The following is an 18,722-nucleotide window of genomic DNA, read 5'->3' as shown; positions in this document are numbered from 1 at the left end:
AACTTACTCTGGATCCGAGAGTAAACATAACCCTTCTTTTATATATATATATATATAACATAAAGAAACACATATTCTTCTTAGGTTGAAAAATTAAATAGTATTCCGTGGCACTCAAAAATCTTCATTTTCCTTTAATTTATTTTTGAGGCCCAAGTCATGCCACAATATCACGTGCCATAAACAAAGAGAAAAAAAAATTACAATTGGAAAAGAAAAGAAAACCATCCAAGATAATAAGAAAATGACGAAAGCAAAACAAAAATGAAACAAAATAAATCGCTCATCTCAACTCTCAAGAAAGAAAGAAAATAAAAAATCGTGCAACAAGAATATAATTGGCGAATTTCATAACTATGCATTATCTGTCAGTTTAATCACGACACACAGTATCTGAAGATACACCAGTCTTCAGATTCTCTCTGATTTTCCAGTCAAAAGGTTCGTCCAATTCAAACAACACAATACACTTTTTCTCCACTTGCATCATTTACCCGTTGATAATCAAATTCTGTGATGTTTTGTTGATATTATCTTGATTATGTGACATGATATGCTATGGATTTGTTTTTGTTGAATTCATTCAGCTTTGATATTATTTGGCAATTGGTTATTATCATTAAATTTTGTTAAGATTTTGTTAAGTAATTCTCACTGGTTGATTGTAATCTAAATTTTCACTCTGCAGAAGCAAAATTTTAGCTGCTAGGGTTTCCTTATTTTATAATCAGCATGTCTTTGGGTACTTCCCAAGCAGTTTATCAGATTCTGTCTAGGGTTGTGCCTCAATCTGGGTATAATGAGCTTTATGGGAACACTTCGCAGTTGCGAGTAAAATGTAGGAAGAAACTGTCTTCAAGGCGTAGGTTTTTAATCGAGAGCTCTACTTCTAGCCAGTTAAGACCTCATCGATTTCCGTTGACTGCTGTCAGTTTTTGTGACTATAAGACCTATAGTCATCCGCGGTTACAGACATGCAAATGCCAACAGGCTGAAAATCTGAGTGGCATAACTTCAGGAGATGGGAACGGGGCGAGGTTTGCGAGTGACGTTGAGAAATCAAATTTGGTAAGCAATGTGATGAGTGCCAAGTCTGTCGTAGAGTTTGAAGATGTTCAATTGTTGAAACAGGAAAAGGAGATTTTGTCGTCTAATATTACAAATGGGAATATCTCGAAAAACTTTGACTCTGTTAGCATCAACTCCATTGAGGACGAAGCGTGGGATCTACTGAGGGAGTCTGTAGTTAATTATTGTGGCAATCCTATTGGAACTATTGCTGCAAAGGATCCAAACAGTACCAATGTTTTGAATTATGACCAGGTCTTTATTCGGGATTTTATTCCTTCTGGAATCGCTTTCCTATTGAAGGGAGAGTATGATATTGTTCGTAATTTCATTCTTCATACGCTTCAGTTGCAGGTAATCTCTTCGTCTTATACTAATGACAACATGTTTGAGCAACAGAAACACATTTGATCCAACTTCCCGTGTTTACATGTCTTTGATGCATATGTTCATTTTTTTATTGACCATGTTGAACTGATGGTTATGTCTTCACAAACTTAGTTTATTCATTAGTCATTACCGTTCAAACTTTGTCTACTAACCTAGCTCTATCTGCTTGTAAACTTTTTGGTGAATCATAGTACTACCACTCCTGTTCTTAAATATAAGACCCTCTTGACTTTTTCCTTGTCCCTTTTTATATGTCATCTTTCAAGTTTTCAACTGCATTTATTATTTCTTTATCAACATATTCTTAATTGTGTTACATCACTTTCCACAATCTATAATAAATAGTTAGATGAAAATGTTTACTAATTTGCTCTCATGAAAGGTAAACTTATAAAACAATACCAATTGTCAACAAATTTAATACCACAACCAACTTTCTTAATTCTTGTGATTTACTCAATGAGGTCCTATAAGAATGCTGAAAAAGCTTTTGCGTGACATTTGTCATTGATGTTAATTGTCCGTAATTAAAGGAAGGGGCGTTAATTAACACTTTTCATTAGTAATCTTTCATTGTTCCCACTTCTTTGTCTAAGACCCATTTGTATTTTCATGTGAGCTTTACTGTTTTTAATTCACTTAAGCATTGAACAAATTTATCCCATTTCAGAGCTGGGAGAAAACAATGGATTGTCATAGTCCAGGACAAGGTTTGATGCCTGCTAGTTTTAAGGTTCGGACAGTTCCTCTGGAAGGGGATGACTCTGCAACAGAAGAGGTTTTGGATCCTGACTTTGGAGAGGCAGCCATTGGCCGTGTTGCCCCTGTTGATTCCGGTAAAATAACTGATTGGATCTATAGAATCTTTCTTACATGGAAAACGAAACTTACTACAATATTAATACTTCTTGGATTGGTTAACTTATTGAACATGTGTTCTCAGGATTGTGGTGGATTATTTTACTACGAGCATATGGAAAATGCTCCGGAGATTTATCAGTTCAGGAGAGAGTTGATGTGCAAACAGGAATTAAGATGATTTTGAAGTTGTGTCTTGCTGATGGCTTTGACATGTTTCCAACATTATTAGTAACTGATGGTTCTTGCATGATAGATCGAAGGATGGGCATACATGGGCATCCTTTGGAGATCCAGGTATTTAAGATTTCCTTTCCTTTTTCAGTAGTGTGCTACTTATCAACTATTTCTTATTAAGTGTTAGAATCAAAGAATCAAATCCAAATATTTACTATTAGGATTAGAATTAGCAAGTAATATCTATTAGTATTTATTTTATATGCTATTATAATTAGAGGTTGGTGTAGTTTGAATCATAAATTCAACAAGGTATCAGATCAGGTTCTGAACTTCTGATCATGTAGCTAGTGGGGTTTATCACAGTTGCCGGCGGCCGCCGCCAAAAAAGTTCAGGCAAACTACCATATTTTTCCAGCCCTTCTGCATCTTTTTCCCGTGAGCCTCCCAAACAGTCTATTATTTATTTTTGACGAGTCTTATTTGGCTTTCGCAATGACAAATCTTTTCTCCTTTGGACCCTTCTTCGGCATGTATTTTGACGACCCTATCTTGGCTTTCCGCAATGACATATTTTCTCCTATGGACCTTTCTTTGGCATGTATAATCGGTCACTGCTGACACCATTGTGATCATTCTGGCGTAGCCAGTCCAGCCATCTGACCTACATCGTCATCGGAGCAGCCAATGCCAATAGTTCTCCATCGCTGTGTCATCCTTTCGGCATGTCTTCAAATACTCTATCATGTCATCCGAGTTCAAAATTTCTTCTGCTGCCGTCATTCACTCTCAATTGGTTGGCATTTCTGTCCTGCTTCTTTGTTCATATTCCTATGCTTCATCCAGTTATTCTTTTTCCATTAGTGTGTTTCTATGGGCATCTATTTGTAATTCGACCAGTTGCGCCTCCTCTGCTTACTACCACCGCCACAAATACTTTAGGCAGATGCAGCCTCTGTGACCCGACCTGAATTCTGAAATTACGCAGCTCATCGGTATCACTGAATGAGTGACGAAGCTTTTTAGTAGTTGCAGCCAATCCAAATCCTGAATGATTCTAATTTACCTGAGAAAAGCTCCCTAATAGCTAGATTTTTTTTTTTTGGTATTACTTTTCAAAGTTTTGTTTGCATATCAATTTTGTCAAATAAATTTATTGCTCAGCATTATGTACCCGAAATACCTAAAATTAAAGATGGAATTAGCTATCAAATAAACTTATCTAATGCGTATTTTCTTTTTGTTTTTTTTTTTTTTTCTGTTTCTAGGCCCTGTTTTATTCTGCCTTACTTTGTGCACGTGAGATGCTTACTCCCGAGGATGGATCAGCGGATCTCATACGTGCACTGAACAATCGTCTGGTAGCTCTTTCATTTCATATTAGGGAATATTATTGGATTGATATGAAAAGATTAAATGAAATTTATCGTTACAAGACAGAGGAATACTCGTATGATGCAGTTAACAAATTCAACATATACCCAGACCAGATTCCTCCTTGGTTAGTGGAATGGATGCCAAACAAAGGAGGCTACTTAATTGGTAACTTACAACCAGCTCACATGGATTTCCGTTTTTTTTCGCTGGGAAACTTGTGGTCTGTGGTTAATAGTATGGCCACAGAGGAACAATCACATTCCATATTGGATCTTATTGAGGCCAAATGGTCGGATTTGGTGGCAGAGATGCCACTAAAGATTTGTTATCCCGCTCTTGAAGGTCAGGAGTGGCAGATAATCACCGGAAGTGATCCTAAGAACACGTATTGAATCTAACTTTCCTCTGCTTATGTTTTACTGTTATAATATTTTTCTCGACTTGATTTTATCTTTTGCAGGCCTTGGTCCTACCATAACGGAGGCTCCTGGCCATCACTGCTCTGGCAGGTTTGTTACAGTTGCAAAGTGTGATGCACTTGCATCCCTATTTATTTATTTTAGATTGCAATTAGTCGACAATAAAATGATATTGTTTGTGTACGACCGAGTTGTTCTGATTTCTAGCTACCATACTTTTTCACCTTAGCTCTTATCATAATTTGTCCTATTGAATCCTTTTCATCTTTCACATGCAAAATCCTTTCCTAGCTTAGCTGGTTTCTTCACCTAAGCATTGCATGTTTGAATTCGTTCAACATTCAAAGTTTCAACATAAAAAATGCCTATTGCTATTGCAGTTCACAGCTGCATGCATAAAGATGAATAGACCACATATTGCTGCAAAAACTGTTGAAATTGCTGAGAGGCGTATATCAAGAGACAAGTGGCCTGAATACTATGACACAAAAAGATCCCGATTCATCGGAAAACAATCTCAACTGTTTCAGACATGGTCAATTGCCGGATACCTTGTGTCAAAGCTGCTGCTTGCAGACCCAAGTAAAGCAAACATTCTGATAACTGCAGAGGATTCCGAACTTGCGAATGCTTTTATTACTGCCAATCCAAAAGGAAAGCGTGGGAGGAAAAATTTGAAGCAGACCTACATTGTATGAGTGTTTGATTGCAATTCATTTGGTTCTTTTTGGTCATCTGATAGGTTTATGTCCCATTTATTATTCATAATCTACTTCATTTTTCTTCTGATTAGCAGCATATTATTATAGAAACAGTATGCAAAATATATAGGTTTGATTATGATGAAATTGTGTTATACTAGTAAATGTTGTATATGTAATGGAAACATGTTAATACTTGAGGACCGAGTAGCATGCGGAAGATACAGTTAATCTAGATGATGAGAAACTTTTGTGCTACATTTCTAAAGGAAATATTTTCCCCCGGTCTGTTGATAATTTACTATCGCTTTTTGTAGCCATCTTAGTATAACCATTTGATGAAAATGTGCAGTGGTAGTATCCATATAATTCAAGGATAGCCACTTGAAAATCTTGGACCATTGAGATATTCTAATTGTAATAAACTAAAATTGGATTGGAGTGAGTTTTGGTACATCGTTGAATCTAATTGTTTCAATTTATTCTTGAACTAAATCTACATTATTGATTTGATATATTGGTTTGGAATTCCAAACCATAGAAAATAAAATTTACTAAATTGAATTGTTTTTTAAATAACCAAACTGTTATATAATTTTATTAAAAAAATTTAAACATGTTTTTATTATTAATATTTTTAATTACGGTTTGATTTATTTGTTATCTAATTCGGTTTTAAGAGTGTTTCTAAAATACATGTTTGAATCACTAACTAAACATGAGATTAGACCACCAACTTTCACTCAACTTATCATTTGTCTCACATTTTGCTCGAAAAACCCTTCCAATGGTTGCGGAACTTTGGAGCGGAACTTCCTCGAGGCTAGTCTTGTTAATTCTACAACAATTTTAATTTTAGATTCGTATCCGATAACAAGGATTTAAAAGCAACTATTTCGTATCATCACAAGGGAATTTCACACTAAATCCATACACTATTCTCATCTTCACTTTTGGAATCCATCCACCGGTTTCCCGCATGGAATGCGACGTTCACGAGAGGCTCATATATAGGTGTGACTTTGCGTAAACCTCTTGGACAACAAGTACTAAAGTGTGAGTAGAGAAAAGTTAAAATCAAACATTGATACTGAAATCCAAATCCAAAGGTTTGGGGCTTGAAAATGGATATCATTTGGAGATGGTGACATATATGAGATCACATATTTGATAGTGATAACACAGCAATGCCTTGAGACTTGAATTGTCACTTTCAGTCACACACACACACATGAATGACCATGATTCGCGTATGCATCACTTTATTCTTTTTTGCTGAGAATGTGCATATATCATATGATTTGTACTCTTCTTCTGCTAGCTGCTTTAGCTTGTGAACTTCTCTGACCTATTACCTATAACACCACAACCAAGTTGTTGATAATGATTGTTAGTGCATCAGTTTTCTCGTGCTATTTTTGGAATCTAAATCAGAACTAACTACCGCGTGGAGGAAAAGTTGTAGTACAACTACAACATTAAAAGCTGTTTTTTTTTTTTGCGGTTGCCACTGTTAGATAATTGGTATGATAATCCTGGATATCTTCAAGAATCGTGTTCGTTCACTTTCCGAACAAAGTATTTCGACCCTATTCTTGTCTGGGTTCACGAAATCTTTGCGGGGATAATTCTCGAAGAACAATCTGTTTCTGACAATAGATAACAGATCAGAATGTAGAGAGGAAGTCTGTGATTTCGTATTACAAATCGAGACCAAAAGACTCCTTATATAGGAGACCAATAATAGAAACGAACAGACACACCTTTTCGGAAAACAGTTATGTCTGTCGGAACGGGTGCAACTATTCAAACGAATCGTTATGTCCGTTGGGAACGGGTGCAACTATTCAAACGAAACGTTATGCCCGTTTCTATTATTCATATTCAATTACGCGCTTGGCTCGACGAGCGTGCACTCCGCACTACCCTAACTCGTTTCAAACTAAACACATAATTGCATTGGCCTATAGTAAATCACATTACTACCAAAATGCATTGATGATACTAAAATCACCAACAAACTCCCCCCATTTTAGTATAATCCTTGATTTACTTTACAGGTATAACGATCAAACAAATGCATAGAAGAAAATGTCTTACGATTGAATTTTCATCTTAGTACAAATACACATTCCAAATATTCGAAAATCGGGGTGTCATAATGATTGAACCCGTCAATCCATTTGAATATCTAAAGATATAGTACACATATGTTTCTTACAATACTCTACTATTCATACTTGACACTTTACAAGCCATGTGTCCTTATCCATTAATAAACATATAGGAAGCCAAGTCCAAGCTTCTTGAAGCGGCAAAACTTCATGCTTACATAGGTGATCCTTTTAATCTTGCACCTGCATTAGCAATTTTTCAAAAGAACCATTAAGAAGATATACTTCAACCTAGCCATCACTTGCAGGTCTGAGCACATACCTTGGAAATATAAACACAATTGCTCCAATCTTTAACTATGATCTTTCCTCATTGAATTCTGCTTCTAACGTTGTATTAGAAGGGAATTGGATATACCATAACTAATAGATTTAAATGGACTTTAATCCCATCCCAATTACCGACTTCTTCACTAAGTCTCTTGCTAACCCCTTCGTCAAGTGGTCAGCTAAGTTTTGTTGCGACCGAACAAACTCAATAGATATCACCTCATTCATGATTAATTCCCTAATCATACTATGTCTAAAACCCAAATGTCTAGACTTTCCATTGTATATTTGGCTATATGATTTAGCCAGTGTGGCACTACTATCACAACGGATATAAATTGGTGATATCGATTTAGGCTATATCGGAATCTTATATACCAAGTTCCTTAGCCATTCTGCTTCTTTACTAGCAGCAGCTAATGCTACAAACTCAGATTCCATTGTGGAACTAGTTATACATGTTTTTAATCCCCACTATTTCACTTTGATTTGATCGAAAATGGTGTTTATCATTTCAAGATCTTTTCATCTTGAATGTCGAATCTAGAAACCTCTTTGTTTATAAAGTTCCATTCATCTCATTGATAATGATCAACATATAATTAACATGGAGACAAGAAAATCACAATGTTCTCACACAACTTTGTGTACCAACACTTGTCACAAGAATTAGATGAAGAAATATTTCTAGATAATCATGCATGATGATGCAAGCAGGTTTTCAGATGAAGTGAGAGATGAAATTATGAGCAATTTAAAATAGTAAAATATAAGTTGCAACGAGTACCTTGGTTATGTTCAATTCTTGCAAATTTTCACTTGAATTTCTATGTCGAACCTTCCTGGTCAACTTCATCATTGACATGTATGACAAGTTTGATCATTTTCTTCTTTGATAACCTTTGTCTTCATCAAAACTAGATATAAGATATTCTTCACAATCTCCCCCTTTTTGATGATGACAAATTCTTTGAATCCTTGTTTTGATAAGATTGAAAACTTTCCCCCTAACTTGTGTGTCTCCCTTTAATTAGTGAACTTTGCAATGACAAAGTCAAACTTTGTATGCCATTATTTTGGTACATATTTTAATCCTTACAAGGATTTGACAAACTTGCACACCTTTTGTTCATTGCCACGAGGCAAATAACCTTTCGGTTGTTCCATGTAAAATTCCTCATCGAGATTTTCATTTAGGAATCCTGTTTTGACATAATTCAATTCATTTCATCTTGGATAACATTATTCCAAGAGTCCCTTGAAATTACATCTCCATTGTAAATCTTAGGATCATTTTCCACTTGAAGAATAATAGGAATCTTACAAACAAAATTTTCACTATTTTCTTCTACTAGATAAAAGAAATATGTCAACAATCGATTTTGTTTGGTCCTAAATTCTTAGCCTTTTAGACTTTCTGCTTATTCTATGTTCGATTTGTTTTTCAACAATCATTGATGAACTTTCGGCTTGTATTTCAACAATCCGCGGAGAACCTTCCTCACGAGGTTCTTATTTATATGAATCTCGAATTCCTTATCTTCCGCGATAAGGTTCTCAAAATTCTACATCTCGTTATGAATCATCTTTGAATGATCTTTATATGTCTTATAATAAATTTCATCGAACACAAACAATTAACATAGCATATAGATCATAATTCAATTGTATAATTTAAAATTATAACTTTAAATGAAAGATTCAATACTGTATATATCACATATTGTACCAATTGAACTCAATACTGTATATATCACATATTGTACCAACTGAACAAATATAATAACAAATTTACACAACATAATAAATTAAGTAACCTCTTTATGGCACTTATAAGAAAATTCATGTTACTGTTTCAACAATTCAAAATTCAAAATAAGAGAACCCTTATTTTGAATCGGTACATGACAATTTATATTGGTTTCAAGTAAAACAACCGTTTTATTTTGAATTCGTACACGACGTTATCATTATGCATAATCTGTATTTAAAGCTATATATATATGCATAACATTTATATGGTTGTTCTCTAATATAAAGCTATTCATGCTTTATCTAATATAAATATTTTCTTCTCTGTGTATGAACAAAACAAGCATTTGCATGTATATAATTTAACTACTACTTGAAAGAAAACTTTCTGCAACATGTACGGATTTAATTCTGTTAGGACATTTGAGAAGTTAATTTCATAAGATGCATTAAAGCAGAATTATTCAACTATTATTTTCAAACATTTTATACTCTTCAGATATATCGATTTTCTTATATAACATGTATAGGATAAAGTTTTGCACATGCCAGTTCCTTTTACTTAAAACTATCATGTTTTATTGACAATGCATTCATGATTCATGTAATCAGATTCTACTCACAAATTTTAAAACATGATTTCCAATTCACATTTTAAATTTTGATTTAGGATTAAACATTCATTATAAATTATCAGCACACATACATTCAACTTTTCTTCCAAACACATCAACACATGACACTAACTTAATCTATAGAACTAAAATCTATTTTATATTTAAATTTAAACTAGGATTCATGCATGATGCATAGTGAATACTGTCTTTATCAATAAATAGATAGAGTAAGAGGGACTCACCAAATAGAAAAGTGAATAGTAATCACCATGATAAATAATCCGGTTTATGATGTAAATTTTTCGTGTGTTCACCCATATGTAAATTGTCTTTGAAACTTGTCCAATTTTCCGAAACTTTTAGTCATCTCCTTGACGGTGCTTCCTCCTCCAGCCATGATTATCAGAAAAAAAAACTTTGTTCGTTTGTTAGATAATTGGTATGATAATCCTGGATATCTTCAAGAATCGTGTTCGTTCACTTTCCGAACAAAGTATTTCGACCCTATTCTTGTCTGGGTTCACGAAATCTTTGCGGGGATAATTCTCGAAGAACAATCTGTTTCTGACAATAGAGAACAGATCAGAATGTAGAGAGGAAGTCTGTGATTTCGTATTAAAAATCGAGACCAAAAGACTCCTTATATAGGAGACCAATAATAGAAACGAACAGACACACCTTTTCGGAAAACAGTTATGTCTGTCGGAACGGGTGCAACTATTCAAACGAATCGTTATGTCCGTTGGGAACGGGTGCAACTATTCAAACGAAACGTTATGTCCGTTTCTATTATTCATATTCAATTACGCGTTTGGCTCGACGAGCGTGCACTCCGCACTACCCTAACTCGTTTCAAACTTAACACATAATTGCATTGGCCTATAGTAAATCACATTACTACCAAAATGCATTGATGATACTAAAATCACCAACAGCCACTTGCCACTCATAGTCATAATTTATGCTACAATAAGAGGTTTTTCATGCTATGTACTGAGTGGTTGTCTTAATTAAATCATCAAAAAAGAACGGTGTCTGATTTCATTTGTGTCTTAGGCATGTATTTTGAAGTGATGAGATTGAATTTTTTTACAGTTTTTTTTTAATGCTTAAATAGTTGTGTATTTTTATATTATTTTATATCCAATAACTAATTTACTAAATAGTCCAAAGGTAAAATGTGAAACTGAAAATTGATAGTAGTAAATTAATGAAGTCCACCCGTAAAAGAGCTCCAACACGATGGTAGAGGTCTTCAATGGATTCCGGGTGCTCCAACACGATGGTAGAGGTCTTCAATGGACGGTGATGAAGTGTACCTACAAGGTTAATATTCTAACACCTAAGTCAGTAAAATCAAGGATAAAAAACTTGCATGTAATGAGTAGTATATTGGTGTGACACAAAGTCACACTCATATACCAACAACGGTTAGAACGATCCCTGGTGAACAACGCGCCCCATGCGGGGGATTGTTGGATGAATTTCAATGGTGGAGATGAGAATGGTGTATGGATTTAGTGCGGAGCTCCCTTGCGATAGTACACTTGTTCGTCAATTTGAGAATACATAGCTTTATATTGGACCTTAGTACTGAGTCGGTCTTATTGAGTTGCTTGACTCGTCCGGAACAGTAGTCCCTCAAGTCCGTGTTATGGGATACAAATATGGATTGTTGTAGAATTATCAAGACCACTATAAAACTGAGGTTGAATCTGGGTCATTGATCGTGTTTTTCAATATTGATTCTAAATCGTAGATCAATGACACCATTTTTGAGTAATTCTTTAATTATTAAATTACCATTTTTTTGGTTTTTAAATATTTGTCCATAAGATATTAAAAACAATTAGTTTAATTATATTATTTTTGAATAAATCTCTAAAGATGATAACAAGAATAAAATTTAATATATCTAGACATGAGTCCAATATCTAGTAGATGTGTACTTAGAAATACTAACTCAAAAATGTTAAGTCTTTAAAAAATTGATTTTTATTTCGGTTGACTAAAAAATAATTAATATTTAATTTTCGACTAACTGATAGTATGTTAGCTAAGCCTTTTTCAGTCCTGGGAAAAACAGACGTGTATATCTACTTGTTAAGTTGTCATGCCTTTTGAAATATATACTTGCATTAATCTTTGTATAAGTAAATTTGTCTTGATTATAATATCAACAAGTTGATATGGCCGAGTTGGTCTAAGGCGTCAGATTAAGGTTCTGGTCCGAAAGGGCGTGGGTTCGAATCCCACTGTCAACAAATTATTTTTCATATTTTTTTGCTTTAATTTTTCAGAGAAAGTCTATATGTCTCAAATTTTTATTCGTGTTCTCTTCATTATGATTAGGATTTTTTAATATTCGTTCATGCTGGCGGCGTCGTTCCTCTCCGTCAGGGTCCTTCTAATTTTTTTTAATATTCGTTCATGCTGGCGGCGTCGTTCCTCCCTCTCTGTCAGGGTCCTCCTAATTTTCTTGCCTCATACTCGCTTCCTTTAAAATTTAAGTGGTCTAAGACATCTACTTCATACTTGTCTTCTTTTTGAGGTGATCTCTCGGTGGAATTATAATTGATTTTCTATTGTTAATGGTTCTACATCATATCCTCTATGAAGGTATATGCTTATTCTATATTTTTATTCACAAGTGCCCTTCATGTAGCTGCATCAACTTTCATCCTCGTGGAGTACAGAAGACCATTTTAAAATGTATGTATGACCAACCATCTCTCAAGCCCATGTTGAGGACATAATCTCAACATTTCTTTAAATCGTCCCACGCTCCGTAGAAGGATTCTTCATCCTTATGAGTCAAACTAGTAATTTTGTTTTTTCGTTGGGTTTTTTACTAGGTGGGAAGTACCTAGCCAGAAATCAGGTTTCCAACGAATCCCATGTTGTGGTAGAATCAGAAGGTAGGGAATGTAACCAGGATCTAGCCATGTTCCTTAGAGAAAAGGGGAAAAACATTAATCAGATGACGTTATTGATAGTTTTAGAGTGTCGTAGAATTCGATAAAATAGATATAATGGACTAATCTCAAAAATCCCAGAGTATATTGGGTTCGATTTAGACAAGGAAGAATCAGATAATAAACACACAAGAATAAGAGAAAACACCTTAAGTTTGATGAGGATAAGACTCAACAATGGAGTAATAATTTAGATACTTCCAAAGGTAATAAGAAGAGCTCCTACAAGTCAAAATCGACAATCAAAGAATGCAAATATGGAGTATTTCAATTATGAAACCCCTCAGACCTTTTCTACCAATACTCTCCTCAACATTGATCCGCTGTCGTGCACGGATCAAAAACGAGTTTTTGTAAAAACTGTAGTAACGACGGAAAGGTGACTCGAATATCGTCTCTCAAGGACTCTTAATTATTACTAACTGAAATCAAAATTGGGGGGGTTGGTTGGTCGAATTTTAAAAAAAAAGTTCTTAAAATAAGTGATTCTGAAAATAAGCTGTTTTGAAAATAAGTGATTAAAAGGCAAACGAATTCACTGCTTCGGGTTCTACTTATCATCAATTGATACAACTACGATCTCTATCCTATTCGAACACAATATCATTCAACAAGCGTGATCGACATCGTAAGATATATATTCCTATTGCCGGATTAAGCATACGGTTAAAGATATCGCAATTTAACGGTTAAGCACTGTCGAATTGCGATCAAAAGTCAAGAACATGTATCAATTCAAATTTAATCAACAATATTATACGGAAATCGAATTAAGCAAACAATGATCATATAATATTATTGAAAGGAATAGAATTATATTTGTAGTTATAACAATTTCAAAGTATTGAACCTGAATACAGTAAATTCGTCCGGAAGGTTTAGTTCTCCATAGCAAAACGTGAAAGCTCTCAAAATTCGTGAAAAAATGGAAGATAGATGATACAGCCCGCGGCTGCCTAACCTAAGGGGAAGAAGAATGACCCGTTTTACAATCCAACTGGGTCAAACATACGACCCAGGCCCAAAACCAATTGACCCGAAACTTAACTAAAACTAGTGCTGCAACTTCAACGAATATTCTGGCCCTTCTACAGTCCGATCCTGACTTCGACTCAAACATAAGAATTGTAGCTCTTTCTCCTAGCTTTCCGGCGATTATTAGAACGCCTCAATCGGACTCCTGGAACTCCAGATATGATCGTTTCCGTGCAGACTGTTATTGCTGAAAAATTAATACGAAAAACAAATAAGTGCAAAAAATAAAATAAAATATAAAAACATATTAAAACATAAAAATAAATAAAACAAACCGAAGAAATGCTTGAGTACAAACATGGAAGAACGTGCATTAAAATGCACTGATCAAACATCATTCTCGAAAGTCATCAAATCCTTTTCTAGAATCAACAAGAACAAATAAGAATGCAAAGGAGAATTGATTCCAGAGTTTGTCATCTTGCTCGCAAGCTCACGGAAACTCGAATTGGATCTCCGAGCAGGTTCAATGATAACGACGATGAGAATGATTGTTTTTTTCTTGTTTGCTTGTGTTTGCTCTAATTGCTTTTCTCTTTGCCTTTTTTTATTTCCTATCCATGTTGCTTCTTTCCCTTGTACTCATATTGATTAGTTAATGGAGTAATATTTTCCTTTAAATTGTGTGTAATCAATGTGAATTATGTGCTTGCATGCTTATCATTCTTGTCTAGCATCTTTTCAAGCCTTTATGATTATGCCAAATGAGGAGAACTATACCCACAAGGGAGTAGAGTATTCTCTCTACTCATGTGAGGGGAAGTTTAACCAATTCAAAATTTACCCACTTGTTTTCTCTTTTACAACATCCCTGAGAGATGCATTGTCATCATAAAAAAGAGGGAGCATATGGATCTATGCGCTTACAGGTTTTGACAGGGTGATCCAAGGTGATGAAGGTTATTGATAGCAAAGGTTCAATCAATTAATTATATATTTGGTTTTGATGATGACAACACCTGATACCAAACGATATCTAGTGAAGTCATTATCTCTTAAAGATAGCTCAACTGGTCAAATATGCTCAAGATGTTTCATCAAGCTATCCTTCTGAATATGCTCTTAATGATCAAGAGATCTCTGTGAAGTCAACACCATGGTCAAATGAGTTTCAAGTAAAGACGTCTATTTCAAGTTTTATCGGTGGCTTGAACTCTTTGATTATAATAATCAACTTGAAATTATTTGAAGCCTCATAAAGCTAGGAAACTCAAAGTTCTTGAAAGAAAGATTTAAAGCTTTAGAGTTATGAAAGAGATGTAGTGTGAAAGTTCATCTGATTGTGTCTGTTTGAGTGGCCAACGTCTTGTAAAGGAAGAAGGGTGTTTCTGGAAATACTATGGAAAAATAACACACATTAATAAATTTTGAGAAACCTCTCTTATTTTAATAAAACCATATGAAAATGTTTATAAGCCTATCTAACTGATTGGGGGATTATCTAATTAATTGGATGAATTTTCATAAATGGATAATTGATTAGCCCTAATCATTTAATCTATTATTATCACTTGGTTGATTCTAAAATTGATTGGAAGAGTTTCTTAATGATTGGTAACGACTAAATATCTAAACCTTCCATTTGTGGCTTAATTAATCGATTATTAAGGGCCAATAATTGATTGGCCTAATCGATTATGGAATTCATTTCACCCATGAATTATTTCCAAATTTAAACCATAATTTGATCTCACTCAGAAAACGAGCTTTGATCTCACTTTCTTAATCTCTCAATATTTTCTCTAAAACTCTCATTTTCTCACATATATTTTGCCATAGTGCTTTGACAGCGTTCTTGAGTCTAAGTGAGGATCATTGTTCTGGGTGAGGGCTTAACTATAATTTACCAAGATTGTATAATCTCTTTAGGAAATATTTCTTTTATAAGAAGTTATTTGGTTCCGAGATAAAATAGTAAAAGCTCTTGTTTGGTTTGAGGGATTGTCTTAGGAAGTCTCTATTTGATTTATGAGTTTCGTTAAGAACAAAAGCTCTCTTTTGATTTGTGAATATCAACCATTAAAATCCCCATAATGTTTCCTGAGCTTCTCACGATTAAAAGCCTTATCAGTTCAAGATTAGCCGATGTAAAACCTCATATTGGTTCCTGCGTTCAGCCTTGCGTAAGAGATCAGTTGGTTTTAGATTAGCCTATGTAAAGTCTCATCTCGACTCGAAGGTTATCCCGTGTAAAACTCAAGTTCCATTTGAAGGATAGCCAACTAAAAACTCCATATCAATTTGGAGGATAGCCAATGTAAAACTCTGTCTTGGTTCGAGATCAACCCGTGGAAAGTCTCTGTTTAGTTCGGAGGATAACCATTTTAAGCCATGCTCGCTATTTAGTTGAAAGTTAGTCTTTAAACTTCATATCCTTGTAGAAAGGTGTATGTGGGCATACCATATTGAAAGCTCTCAAGATTATTGGATACTCACAAGAAGAATTATTGGGGATAATAGTAGGTCAAGTTTGACCGAACTTGTATAAATCTATGATGTCTTTTTCTCTCCCTTATCTCCATTACTTTTAATTATTTTATTTCTACTGCTTATTTATTTGTTTGATTTTACAAAACAGTACAAACACTAATTTTACAAATGATTTTGTTTTCAATCGTTGTTTTTTAAACTTTTACAGTTCACCTTCTCTTGTGTATGGAGTCATATGTCCAATACGTCATGGTGTATCTCTTCAATGTCTCTAATATCATTCCTAGATTTTTAAAAAGTCTTCTTCATGTGTGCCTCCTCATCTGTCAAATTAGTGTTTAATGAATATATATATATATATATATATATATATATATATATATATATATATATATATATATATATATATATATATATATATATATATATATATATATATATATATATCGGAGTCATTATGAAACAATTTCACTTCCAAAACTTTGGGAATTTGTCTTTGCATGATGCGGAGGGAGAATACTCAAGAGAGACCTGATTATCATCAAAATCCATTTCTGGGATCTCACAACGTATCTTGTGTGTAACATGATTAAGAGGCGCACCAAAGTGGTTCTAGTATTTAAAGCCTTTGAAGTTGTTCATATAAATGTCGAACATCTTCGACCATGTTTGAAAGAAAGCAAGCCTTGGGGAAAGTCAAGGTCAACATAAGTTCTTAGAAGATGAAACAAATGAACAAAAAAGTTAATGTAGAAACAAACTTCTTGTATTCACCCCAATATTAGAAAACTTTTACATAAGTCTAACTCACAAGGTGTAACTGTAAGGAAGTGATCCTCAAATGGTTCAAAACCCCCAAATTTGAAGTATGTAAAAGGAAGGGTGAACCTTATCATAAAGAACAAGCACTCATGAAAAGGTAACCAAAAATATTGAAGTGAATGTTAATGATGAGGACAAGGCTTTAATCTTGTTGAGCTCGTTACCTAGATCCTTTGAGAACTTTAAGGATGCCCTTCTTTATGGTAAGGAAGGTACTATCACTTTGGATGAAGTTCAGACGGCGGTAAAATCCAAAGAATTTTCAAAGGCGGAAGATTTGAAGATTGAAGATAATGGTGAAGGCTTAAGTGTGCCAAGAGAATGAGGTGAACATAAAGGGATGTCCAAATAAAAGAGGTTTGACAAATAAAAGGTAAAATGTTTTAATTGTCCAAAAATAGTCACTTTAAGAAGGATTGTCTTGTGAGAAAGGTCAATGAAGATTATGTTCAAGTTGTGATTGCCTTGGACGAGGATGGTTATGAGGATGCTGGTGCACTATCGGTATCGAGTTTGGAGACTGAAGACAGTTAGGTCATAAACTCAGGTTGCTCTTATCACATGTGTCCAAGAATAGAATACTTTAAGACTTTGAAGCTGGTGCAAGGTGGAGTAGTTTGCCTTGGTAATAATAAGGCTTGCAAGGTTAATGGTATTGGTACGGCCAGACTTAAAATGTTTGATGATTGTGAGTTTCTTATTCACAACTTGAGGTTTGTTCCAGTACTCAAGCGAAATTAGTTATCTATAAGCATGTTTGATGATCTAGGTTATTGCTCTAAAGTTGAACGTGGAATGTTGCAGATTTTGCATGATGAAGTGATTATTGCTAAAGGGTCTAAAATTTGTGGTATATATATATAAGGTTCAAACGTTGTTATTCGTTCATCATTAACTAGTGGTGGCTTTCATGACAAGAAAAAGTTATGAGATTTGATGTCAAGACGTTATGAATGCCTTGAGGCTATTTCAGAAGTGTATAAAAATGCATGTTACCGCTGAGTTGTTATTAAGTTTTTGGGGAAGGGCTTATGTCAAAACCGCTTACTTGGTTTATAGAGAATTTCTTCGGAGGAATAATAGTAAAAACCAAGGGATAAACCTGTTAGAAACTATAATCGAGAAAACACGGTTTGAGGTGGATTTTCCTACTATGGATACTAGTAATAGTGAGGGAACGGTTACATAGATCTCTAATTATTATTTGATTCATGATAAAGTAAGGATATGAATTTTAGCATCTAAAAGGAACGATTATGCTAGCTTTGGGTGTTATACTTTGATTTTGGCTGAAGGGTTACAAAATTCATAAAGAAGGACCTTCAGGGAGGCATTTGAAAGCAGTCGGAGTCAATGATGGTTGGAGAATCATACTTTGATATTTTTAAATTACCTAGGCAAAAAAGAGTAATTAGAAATAAGTGGATGCAAGTGGAGAGATCAAGATTCAAGGGTGACTTGAATTTGATCAAAGTTATTGATTAGAGTTTGAACATGATAGAGAGCAGCAAGGTTGTTGATGGTTAAATTGACATCAACACAGTTTCAAGTCAAAGTGGAGATTTTTGAAGTGTGCCTTAAAACCTTTGTTGATGAAGGGAAAGAAAACAAATTTCAAAATTTCCAAAAATCAGGAAGCTGGAAAACAGCAAGAATG

General features: G+C 34.4%; 1 protein-coding gene and 2 non-coding genes across 3 annotated transcripts; all 3 read left to right on the top strand.

Moving 5' to 3' along the window:
- The first annotated feature begins 243 nt into the window (after positions 1-243).
- LOC131602803 (neutral/alkaline invertase 3, chloroplastic-like) lies at positions 244-5,237 on the top strand. Its single transcript, XM_058874996.1, has 7 exons — positions 244-441; positions 689-1,422; positions 2,129-2,294; positions 2,402-2,613; positions 3,762-4,255; positions 4,331-4,379; positions 4,670-5,237. The coding sequence occupies exons 2-7, from the start codon at positions 733-735 to the stop codon at positions 4,985-4,987; spliced, it is 1,929 nt and encodes a 642-aa protein (XP_058730979.1). The 5' UTR covers positions 244-441; positions 689-732; the 3' UTR covers positions 4,988-5,237.
- Positions 5,238-11,986: 6,749 nt separating this feature from the next.
- On the top strand, positions 11,987-12,067 carry TRNAL-AAG (transfer RNA leucine (anticodon AAG)). Its single transcript has one exon. It is a non-coding gene; the product is annotated as a tRNA-Leu (tRNA).
- A 472-nt stretch (positions 12,068-12,539) lies between these two features.
- LOC131608373 (small nucleolar RNA R71) lies at positions 12,540-12,644 on the top strand. Its single transcript, XR_009285638.1, has one exon. It is a non-coding gene; the product is annotated as a small nucleolar RNA R71 (small nucleolar RNA).
- Positions 12,645-18,722: the final 6,078 nt, after the last annotated feature.

This window comes from Vicia villosa, linkage group LG5 (genome assembly GCF_029867415.1).
Source record: "Vicia villosa cultivar HV-30 ecotype Madison, WI linkage group LG5, Vvil1.0, whole genome shotgun sequence".
NCBI lineage: Eukaryota > Viridiplantae > Streptophyta > Magnoliopsida > Fabales > Fabaceae > Vicia > Vicia villosa.
This window is presented reverse-complemented; position numbering and strand designations above follow the sequence as displayed.

What these genes read in the sequence shown, in the direction of transcription:
- LOC131602803 (XM_058874996.1), top strand. Translation starts at nt 733, where the DNA reads ATGTCTTTGGGTACTTCCCAAGCAGTTTATCAGATTCTGTCTAGGGTT. An exon ending in TTCATACGCTTCAGTTGCAG is followed by an intron (nt 1,423 to 2,128) that starts GTAATCTCTTCG and finishes ATCCCATTTCAG; the next exon opens with AGCTGGGAGAAAACAATGGA. An exon ending in GGAAGTGATCCTAAGAACAC is followed by an intron (nt 4,256 to 4,330) that starts GTATTGAATCTA and finishes TATCTTTTGCAG; the next exon opens with GCCTTGGTCCTACCATAACG.